This window comes from Plectropomus leopardus, chromosome 4 (assembly GCF_026936395.1).
Source record: "Plectropomus leopardus strain MGB_pleo_1.0 chromosome 4, ASM2693639v1, whole genome shotgun sequence".
Classification (NCBI taxonomy): Eukaryota; Metazoa; Chordata; class Actinopteri; order Perciformes; family Serranidae; genus Plectropomus; species Plectropomus leopardus.
In genome coordinates, this window is record NC_142179.1 from 17,670,064 (window position 1) to 17,681,329 (window position 11,266).

The window sequence follows — 11,266 nt, forward strand, 5'->3', positions numbered from 1 at the left end:
CACAAAGCTAGCAGGTGGGGGGTGTAGGAGCTCTGTGCTCAATAAATGTTTATGTCTTTAATTGTCTGTGTCATTTTGAAAGAACCTAAAGATTGTAAATCAATTGTAGATCTCTTCTTTTTCTTATATTGTCGCATATACTTCAAAGGCTGTTAGATTTTAAACGATTCACTTCAACTTAAGACACAGATTTCTGAAACTGATGAGTTTTTCTGAGAAGATCTCAATTTTTTTTTTCAGCCAAGGGCCCCTTATAACATTGACAATTTACTGGGGACTCCTTCATGTACATGCCTTGGAGTAATGAGATGTAGCTTAATTTTTACACTGCTTAAGTCTGTACGTGGAATAACAAGACCAGTTAATAGTTATAGTTTTGTTAGATTATAAACAAATCAATAAACTATTTATGATCTACACAAATTTAGAGTAAATCCTTGTATTTCAGTAAAAACCTTATGTTTAATAAGAGTCTACAGTTTAGTGATTTATAAGAATGTACTTGGTTTTAGTTTGACAGTGCAGTATCTTATTGGCTAAACCCGTACAGGTGGAAACAACATACATCATCACCTCCATAGGCAGACAACAGACCTGAAAGCACAACTCTATGCACACACACAGACACATGCACACATGCACGTGCGCGCGCACACACACACAGCTTCACATGAGTAATTGCAATCAATAACCCAAACAGCACTCCTTTCTGTCCTCATCATCACCACACCCATCAGCTCCATCATTTCCTCTGTTATGAATCAAACTTCATCCCAACTTCCCTCCATGTGGGTCACATCTCGTTTGGACCCAACACACATGCACGGATCACAACCATTTTCGATATGCATTTTTCCCTCTATACTGCATTTCTCACATGGCAGTACGGAGCAAAACACATGCAGTCTCTCCACTAAATCACAGCAGCGTTGAAACTAGAAGAACAATGCGTTGAAATTGTGTTTGCTGTCCAAACATGACGATGCAATCAGAGTAATAACACACAGTGTTGGGTTATTACAGCCTTAAATCGAGAGTAAATCACCCTATAATTCATTTGCTGCGTCCACGTGATATTTGCAATAATGACAAAACATGAGGTAAATGAAGCTGTCGCCTACCTGGATGCTGCAGGAGATCTCGGAGTCGTCCAGTAACCGGATCGTGCAGAGGACCTCCTGGTCCAAGGAGCGGATGCTGGGGCTGCGAAACCGGAGCATTTTCATCCTTGTGTCGGTTCTGTTTCAGCTCCTCATGTCAGCGGATCCACAGGCAGACCACATACGCACATATACACGGAGGACTCGCGCATACACACGCGTGCATGTATGCGCCTTGCAGTCGGGTCTTGGCACCCTTTGTGACGCCCTTGGGAGTGAATGGGTGGATGGAGAGATGGATGGATGGATAAGAGAATGGATGGATGCAACAGAGCGGGAGGGAGGAGAGCTTGCATCCGTCTCCTGCCTGCCCACTGGTGGATCCACAGGAGGGAGGATGGCTTTTCCCCCTTCTCTCTCTCTCTCTCTCTCTCTCTCTCTCTCTCTCAAATAAAATGCAGTGAAGGAAATTCACAACAGATCACATGAAAAACAATATTAGTGAAATGGAGTAAAAAGGGTAATTAAACTAGTAAAGAAAATAAAATAACGTATAATTAAAGTTTCTTTGAGGTCTTTTTAAAAAAAACAGTTAGCAACAATATATTAATACAAATTCATATAATCAAAAAAAACCCCACCTAAAACCCATAAGGTTAATTGAGTAAATAGAAAATAAATGAATAAATAAATGAAACCTCTCTTTCTCTCTCTCTCACTCACTCACTCACTCACTCACACACACACTTAAAATGCAGTGATTGAAATTCACAACAGATCATATGAATGACAATATTAGTAAAATAAATAATTAAACTAGTAAATAAAATGGAATGATATATAATTAATGTTTGTTTTAGGTCATTAAAGACATAGTTATCAACACTATATTAATACAAATTGATAGAACCAAGTACAAAAAAACAACCCAATAAATAGGCTAAATAAATAAAACCTCTCTCTCTTTCTGTCTCTCTCCAAATTCCAGCACACATTGCAATTATGATCCCACGTGTGTGGTGTCAGATTGCCAGCTGGTGAATCTAAATCACCCGCGCTGTGGATTTCTGTATCCACTCACTGTTTTTATGTGCTTTTCTTATCACGTATAAGGATGATTAAAACAAGCTGTGGTGCATTATTTTAACACGCTTTTTATGAATAATTATGCTAAAATCTACACATTATCGGGTGCGTATAAGAATATTTTTTGCACTTAATTGTGCATCAGCATGCAATGTATGTAGCTTTCATGCATATACTACCTACCTATGATATTTTGAGAAACATATATAAGGTTATATCCTATATATCATTTGATTAGGTAATGACCTGTGTTCAAAAACGCACAGCAGCGGTAAAAACTGAGATTATTTTTTTATCACTATAATGACGTCAGACAATATATCTGCAACTAGTGCACCAGAATAGGACGCTGTCCCTTTAAGAGCGAACGTCGGCACCGGCGTGCGTGCTGTGTCATCACGTACTTCCGCAAAACAACCAAACAACCTGCAACAAGCGACCTGCAACCGTCCCAAACGTTGATTCATTTCTGTGAAACGAGGCAGGTCGGACAGACGTATTGACAGTTTTATATTGTCGGTATTTTTGCTGATGACATGTTTAGTGTTGGGATACACCTGTTAGCACCCCAGCAGTTCATCGTATCGGTACGTCACATCACATGAGCACTGATATTATTATTATCTCTGTCGTGGGATGTTCACAGATATGTAGACCATGCAGACAAGTTTTTGTCAACAGATGGATACAAACTGATTGTTCTGCCTTCAAGTGTCTGAAGATCCGCAGACAAGATGATCTACGTCATAATGGGAGTATCGGGTTGTGGAAAGTATGTGCACTGTTTGTTTATGTTTATATTGGAAAGCTATATAAGGTGGCATGTCATATAAGAAGTACATTGGGTAGAGTTTAATCCATATGTTGACGTTTACATGAGTCACGAGGAAAAAAAGCGCAAATGAGATTTTTTTTACATTAGTGAGGTGGTGGTTTAACAACTATTAGGTCCCCATTATCTTATATAATTGGTTATAATATGCTAGTAGCCTAATTGAGGAAAGCAGTAAAACAACCGAGGCGCAGCATTGTAAAGGATTTAAATTAAGATTATATTTATTCATTCAGCAGATTCCTTTCTTGATTAAGCCATTAATCAGTCATCACAATTTCCTAAAGCTCAAGTTGACACCATAAATTGCTTGTTGTACCTGCCAAATGTAGCATATATAGATAAAGATTCAAATACAAGAACATAAAGAAAAGCAGTATTACTACAACTGAGAAGCTTGAATAAGCTGTGCTTTAGTTTTTTGATGTAAAACTGTGTCAAAAATATTCACTGATTATCTAAATAGTTATTGACTAATAAAGAAAATCACTAATGATTTAAGTTCTAAGCTACAGCATGTTCATGATAGTGAAGTATTGTCTTAAAGTAGCAGATCAGATCAATATTGCTGCACTGTATCTGTTCGATCCTTTATGTCTTCCTGCTTTTCTTATACAGAAGCAGTTTAGGGGCCTTCCTGTCAGAAAAGGTAATTGGATCCATCCTCCTTTCAACACAAAAAACACAACTCTGACATGTTTCTGCACACAGTATGGCTTAACACTGTGTGTGTATCCACCCATCAGCTGGGGTGGCCCCTGCACGAAGGGGATGACTTCCATCCACAGGGGAACATTGAGAAGATGGCTCGTGGTGAACCGCTTACAGATCAGGTGTGTGTGTGTCCGTGTGTGTGTGTGGAGTGTCTTGTCAGCTCAAATTGCCTGTCAGTCATTTACAGAGTGAGCCATTTCTTTTCTGTCATGGGTAAATCATTCTCTCAGACTTGCAGAGAACTCAACAAGTGGCCTGGAGCAGCTTCACTCGAGGAGACAGTGAGAGCAGCAGAGAGGCACACTGAGCTCTTCATCACAGCACACAGTCTTTAAATTCAGTTTAGGGATTTATTTCCTATTTGTCTAATATTTATTTTTCTTCCCTGTCCCTGTTGAACTTCAAAATAAGGGTAGACCCTTGAAATAATTGACTGGCTACCTGCCAAAGTTGAGTTTACAAGCTTACAGACAGCAAGCCCTGCCAACATTTGGCAGCAGTTTGCTGGTAGCGGCGTTTGGTGGCTCATGATAAACTCCCACTCAGAAATCTGCTTTGAGCGGCGAGGAGAATTACCCGGGGACCTGCTCTGTCCAATGCTTTGGCATGTTTTTAAAAATACTCAACAGTCAGTCGGCAGTTTGAGAATGGATGTAAATTTGGGATTACTGTCAGGCCATGGCAAAAATGTGTCTTTCATGCCAGTATTAGAGTTGGCAGGTTGAGGTTGGCATAACAGTACAGGACGTGAGAGCATGAGATTCCTCTCTATCAGGTTCAGCTCTTCATATTAAAGACACTGCAGTATGATAAAAAAAGCAGTAACTCCAGATCAGTTGTAACCAAATTAGGAGTGATTCTATTTCTGACTGCAGTGTTATCAAAGATGTGTTTGTGCTGCCACGTCTGTCCGCCTGATCTCTGTTTGATTCCCTATTTGGTTCTTTAAAAGTCTCTAAAGTCCATTTAACAGAAAATACTGGCAGTGTGGGTTGTGACTTGGAATAATCAGATCTACTATAACACTTCTACTGCATTATGATCACTGCAGCTACGAGGGTACTTAGAAAAATCTGATATTTTATTTTTCATTTATTTTTATATTATGCAGTATTTTTAGGGGAACATCTTCTCTACATAGTCTAAATATATTTTTGGTTAGTTCATGAGACAACTTTCAGTTTGATGATGTAATCTGGCTCCACTGTTGCATGCTCAGCTTGCCCCATCTGTCCTGTGATGCTGTGCAGTGCACTCCTGCTTACCTCTCCGAAGGCCGATGATATGATGAAACGAGGGGTGTATGCAATAGGATTCACCGCCTCAGCTGTATTAAAGGGCAAAGCCAGAATCAGTGTTTATGGTGGTGAGACAGATGGTCAGGCAGCGCCTTCTCTTGCTTTCCTGGGCTGCCAGAAAGCTCAAAGCTGTAAAACCCTAAAACAAAGTAAACAATAAAAAATATTTTCCTTCTCAAAAGTGGCTATAATCAGTATTTTCATAACAACAGTGTAGAAAATGACAATGTGAAAGAGGTCACTCGTATGGATGAACCTAAACAGAATTATCACGTGAATCTCCAAAAGTAAAAGGAATACAACACTGAGCGGTCATGGTTGCGAAGTGGTAAACTTTAAGTGAAAGTGCCCTTGAAGGTATACTATAAAAGAGAAACCACTGGGTTTATTTCAGGCACACTAGAATCAAGCCAAGGATGTACAGTTAAAACACCTTTCTTGCAGGATGTAGCTGATAACAGGTTTTGAAACTGGATCTTCGTCAGGGCATGACTTGAAAAGGGAGTCGACTCCTCTTGTTTTTCTAATGTTTATATGCCATGTAAGCAGTTATTCACAACTTTATTCTTGTCAAAGGCTCCTAAACTGATACATATTAGGACACTGACCTCCATTTGAATGGATTTTGTTTGTATTATTAAGACCAGAATTCTGTGGCGGTTCAGTACAGTTAAGGAGATGACTGTGGAGGAAGTAAAACCTTTGATCAGAATAGTCACTCTTATGACCAAGAAAATGAAATTGACTATTTTCCATTTTTCTGGGGACCCCCTGGAACTCCCTTAAGAACATTCAGGGGTCCCCGGACCCCTGGTTGACAACCAATGCCCTAAACTAATAAAGCAATTTTAACTGTACATCCTTGGCTCGATCCTTGTGTGCCTTGAGTTAGCCTCTCACTTGAATCTGCAGCTCCCCTCAGCTTTATGGAGCTTGATAGCTCTCACTGCACTGTTTTCGGTCGCAGCAGGAAACTCTTTTTAGCGTAGAGCCCAATGTGCACTCCCTGCCCAGAACCAAATAGCAAACAGATACATCTCTTGCAAACATAGTGGTGCATGTAGCAGCTAAAGAGCCAGATATTTCCCTCAGGAAAAACAAATAAAAGGAGAGTGTACATATTGGACTTACATTCATCAGGCGGCCAGGAACACGACTCCAAATAAATGATGATGATGCTCCATAACTTCAGTATAAGCAACTGCAATAATATGAATCACAATGATTAAAAATATGTCTTTACAAGGACAACATCTGCTTTAGACAATGAGAAAATAAATGCTACTTACTACAGAAATATGAATATTGTTTGTATCTTTAGGACAGGTTGCCTTGGCTGCTCAAACTACATGAAGTCATTACGAGGTAAGAACAAACACTCTGCACTGAGAACACATCATACTTTTGTACTGACAGAAGTGGAGAAGATGATGGGTTTTTGAGGGAGCAGCAAGACACTGTTATATGCAGGCGTGAAATTGTCTGAAAAAAGATCAAAACTATCAAAGATGGTTCTGAAAATTGAGATGAAAACCAGAGAGCGAGGAAAGGGAGTTTTGGAGAGTAAAAACAGATTAAGTCAGTGAAAGTGGAGAGAAGAGGTGGGGAGAGCTGAAAAGTATGCCATCTCTTTCTTAAAACGTCCGCAGCGACATCAAAGACTTCTTTTCCTTAACTCTTCCACACTCAGTCAGCCTTTATCCGCTCATCCTTCATTTCTCTCTTCACCTTCTTCTTCTCTGTTGCAGTTTCTGACCAGAGTTCACTTTAACTGAACTGTTTCAACATTTTTAACATTATCCTCACTGCATGTCAGCGTACAGGTCGGCAGTTATCACTTATTCAGTCCTTCTTCTGACCAGCTCCGTGTGTTTGTGTCCTCTCATTCCAGTGAAAGGTTTTCAGGCTCTGATGCTCTCGTGGTGTGCTCCGCTCTGAAGCGTCTGTACAGACAGATCCTGCTCTACGGCTCCAAAGCCCTCTTTTCTTCCTCCGGTTCAGACCAAGAAATCCTGCCCCCAACCATACCTGATGTCTTTTTTCTCTTTATGCATGGTGACTATGATCTCATTCAGCAGAGGATGGTGGCTCGGAAGGGGCATTACATGAAAGCAGACATGCTGCGTTCCCAGTTTGATGTTTTAGAGCCGCCGTCAGATGAAGAGAACGTGTTGGCCCTTGACATCAGGAGGAGCATCGCTGACATGGCCATGGAGGTCGAGGAGCACATCATCAGCTTCAAGTCGTCACACCAATGACTTAACACAGCAAATGTCTACTTGTATCCCAGTAAAGTAAAGTGCCCTTTCAGCTGCAAAATCACAGAGAAGCATGTGCAGTAATTTGAGTTTTGGGTTTATCTGCTCATTTATACTAAAAGGGTAACCATGTATTTTCGAACCTGGACCACAGATTCTCCTGTTTTAGTATCTAATACCTCTTTCCCACCAAAATTAGTGCATGCACACATTTTTTTTAAACCCAAGTAAACCCATTAAAAATACATTATAGCCTGCTTTCCCATTGCCAATGGAGCAGAGCTTCTACACAGTACTGCAGCAGACTAGTGTGCCTTTTTTGTGTGTGTGGGGGGGGTTTGTTTTGGCAGATGAAAAACAGGTAAACTGTAGACAGCAGCATGGACAGAGGTCTGTGAAAACCTAACAGCATTCAGTCTCTCTTTCAAACTTGGTGCAGACTACTTTGGATCAATGTTTTAGCGTCGCTTAGGAGGAGAAGGAGGGTAATTGGTTGCAGCGCGTCATCGCATCTCACCGGTTGATGAGCTGTCATTAGTGTGTTCATCCAGGTGTTGTGTTCTCAGCAGTGCTTCACAGTTGGAGGTGAATCATACCCGTGTCTTCTGCAGGGTCATTTGATCTGGTTGTTGATGCCGATCGTACGCATTCCTATTGCATTAAAAAGACAGATGTTAGGTATTAGCTGAATATTTGCGCAGTGGGAATGAGGCTTCAGTTACTGATGGAAGCAACAGTTTTTGAAATTGGTCAGCAGCGAAACAGACTGCTATTTTATTTCTACGGGCAATTGTGCATCGTCACTTTACATCCACTAAAAACTGCTTGTTTTTGCCATTGACAGGCTCAGATTGCTGTTTAAGTGTCTGACAACATTACCAAAATGACTCCACAGAGATATGAAATGTTTTTCTTTACCCTTCACTGATCCGGTGTTGAGATTGGCTAAATATTCAGCCAAAAATCTTGATAACACTAAACTACATTTTCTCAACTCCAACCAAACAAACTCTTCCAGGCAGTCCTCTCTCCGATTCTCACTGATTCTCACTGATTCTCACTGACGCTTCCACTGTTGTTCTCCCTGCAACAAGTCATCTCTCGTGAGATTTCAGAAAGCTCCTTGAGAGACTTGGTCACAATAACAAACAAATCAGTGAAAGGTGTAAAAAAAAAAAAAAAAGTTTAATTTCTCTGTTGGCTCTTTTCTGAAATCTTGTCAGACACTGATAAGGACAATCTGAGCATGTCTGTGGCAAAAACAAGCACTTTCAGTGGATGATACTGAATGTGCATGATTTCCCTTAAGGATTATATTGCAACCTGTTTGACCCTTAGTGGTCTCTCTCAAAACTGGACCAATTTTAAAAAAAAAAAATAAGTTATACACAAAGATATGGAAAAAATAGGGTCCATGTTGAGAAATACTAAAGTTTCCCTTTAAGTTTCTCTTTCCTGAGGTGCTTAAAATATTTCAACAACAAAAATGACTTTCCAGTATATTCTGCAGAGTATTTGATTTTTATAGGTTTGAATTGGGACCATTGTGCCAAGTGCTTTTTGTGTGAATGAGATATAAACTTCCAATAATGACACAGAGAACTGCAGCATTTCAGCTCTTTTTGAACTTATTACAACTCTGGTGGTTTTGTAAAAGTTTGCACTGTGAAGAACTAAGCAGAATAAAAACCTGACTATACAAGAAAATGCATGACGGACTTTAGTGATTAGATCCATTTTTATGTATTTTGTTACATGACAGTAACAAACAAAATTAGCCTTTTTGGTATTATAGTCAATGTACTGGGTTAATTCACAGTTTCATCAGTGTGGGAATATGGATTAAAATTAACTGATGACGGTTTTGGGTGAATATTTAATGACTTAAGTTTTTGAATGCTGTGTTTAATGTTTAATTTGACTTTGAAAAAAGTCCAAAACCCAAAGATGTTCAGGTTACAATCAAATAAGACAAGGAGAAGCAATAAATTCCCACGATTCAGATACTTCAACTACTGTAGGGAATGTTTGATAATTTTTGATTGAGATATATATAAATATTTAATGGGTTATCAAAATGGGTGCCTATACATACTGTCTGTAGACTAATCAATTCATTAGCTAATTGTTTCATCTTTACAAAGAACCCATTTAAATCTTAGAATTTTCGAAATGTTAACTTTTGTACAAGTTTTTGTATCTTAGGTTCAGTTTGGTTTACAGAACACAATTAACAGACGGACAGCAGAATCCCAGGCCTGTGGAAACACACATGTATCTACAGCTAACTGTGATGATTTTACCTTTTCTTGACAAATTCTGATTAAGACATTGTTATGTTTCATGTAATTTCACATGATCTTTCTGTTTTCCCCTCAGACTTACTGCTTACCTCATCTGCACTTCAATAAAGTTTTACAATCAGAGCCGCTGTGCTTGTGTTTTTGACAACTTGGCATTAGTCAATGGATTACTGTAGATGCAAGTGACTGCAAATCGTGTTTTTGTATCATTTGATCTATCAAACCACCTTTCATGCACTGACATCACCTGCCAAGTGCACTAAGCAATCTTTAAGTACAATCTTCACACTGAATCTGATAAAGTAAACCCATTAAACACCTGACTGCTATATACTGCTGTGAGTGAGATTTAGCTCCTTTGACAATAAATCCATACCAAACTGGAGGTCGGACTGGATCGAGGCTTTGGGTTGCCTGTTGTAATCCTTCTCCTTCTCCTGTAGCATTTAAAAGCCAGTCAAAGTGCTGGCTGCACACAAAAGACAAACACTTGATTTATTTAATGAGTTTTGTAAGAAAGGATGTTAAAAAGAGGATATGCTGTTTTATCTTGTCATTATTTGTGGTTTTATCTTGTCTTAATGTTCTAATTTAGCTATCATTTCATGTTGTATTGCATTTCTATAGAGCTGTCAGCCTCAGAGTAACCAAACATAATTTTGTTGTACATCCAACATGACAAATAGTCTTATGTCTTATCTGATCTACAAGCATCTTCAGGGCCATAATGTATTGATGTTTTGGTGTTATTGTACTGAAAAGCTTAATACATAGCCAAATGTCTACTTAATCTAATGTAAAGGTCCCATTAGATGCGAAATATAAATAAATGTATATATACTACAGGATACAAATATATTATGTGACCAGTTTAAAAGTTTTAGTACATTTTGTTCCTGTAATCCACCCTAAATCCACCTTTCTGATGGGATCAGGATAATCCTGATGTTTTGGATCAAAGGTATGCAAATCCTACTAAAAAGTTTGAATAACACATACAGGAGGTTTGATCCAGATCAAATCCAAAACCAAATTATATAATCTAATTCAGTTTCAGAATCTTCTTTCTTTTGAACAAATCATTTTCAAGATTTGATCCAACCCAATAGCCGAAATCCACTCAGATTATTTCTGAACAGCTGGGCCCCAGAAGAAACACACGCACGAGCACGCACGAGCACACACACACACACACACACACACACACACACACACACACAGGTGACCATAACAGCGACGCCACCACATACTCTGCCAAACATACACCTCCATTCAGCACTGTAGAGCTGTTTTTGTGGTGTGACTCATCTGCAAACCTCAACTGCGAATATTTTAGGAGCTTCTAATCCTGAAAGAACCCCTTGGCTACTCTCATATCTCACACATCCAGATGACACAGCACACACACACAAACACACACACACACACACACAACCAGAGAATCAAACCCCCTCAGTCAGGCAGCAACAGACACTCACACACAGGTTGTCAAGTGGATCACACACACACACACACACACACACACACACACACACACACACATATATCTGATGTCAGAGAACGTGTCATATGTGTCAGTTGTGTGTCAATCCAACTGGTCTCTAAGACTCAGGACACAAAAGTAGGGATGGAAAACAGAGAGTGATCCTCACAGACACACACACACAGACACAGA

At 39.4% G+C, this 11,266-nt stretch overlaps 2 protein-coding genes across 8 annotated transcripts in view; one reads left to right on the plus strand and one right to left on the minus strand.

The window, feature by feature from the left end:
• The window catches only part of frmd3 (FERM domain containing 3), a 78,832-nt gene extending 72,488 nt beyond the window's left edge, over positions 1-6,344 (minus strand). Inside the window, exons 1-3 of one of the 2 annotated variants that reach the window (XM_042487496.2) lie at positions 6,162-6,344; positions 4,998-5,169; positions 1,122-1,368 (exon numbers count right to left, since the gene is read on the minus strand). In XM_042487496.2, the coding sequence (XP_042343430.1) occupies positions 1,122-1,226 (105 nt within the window). In that variant the 5' untranslated portion in view covers positions 1,227-1,368; positions 4,998-5,169; positions 6,162-6,344. Of the gene's footprint in view, positions 1-1,121; positions 1,507-4,997; positions 5,170-6,161 lie in introns of those variants that run through there. The other variant, XM_042487498.2, reaches the window with a different exon arrangement.
• Positions 2,578-9,714, plus strand: LOC121943903 (gluconokinase-like). Of its 6 annotated transcripts, none has more exons than XM_042487501.2 (6): positions 2,579-2,773; positions 2,899-2,958; positions 3,637-3,667; positions 3,765-3,851; positions 6,352-6,395; positions 6,922-9,714. In XM_042487501.2, exons 2-6 carry the CDS (start codon positions 2,921-2,923, stop codon positions 7,286-7,288), a joined length of 567 nt encoding a protein of 188 aa, XP_042343435.1. In that variant the 5' UTR covers positions 2,579-2,773; positions 2,899-2,920; the 3' UTR covers positions 7,289-9,714. The 6 variants fall into 6 exon arrangements, with proteins under 6 accessions (XP_042343438.1, XP_042343435.1, XP_042343434.1 ...); XM_042487500.2 differs by having other exon boundaries at positions 2,580-2,773; positions 2,868-2,958; XM_088076669.1 differs by having other exon boundaries at positions 2,582-2,671; positions 2,833-2,958.
• Positions 9,715-11,266: the final 1,552 nt, after the last annotated feature.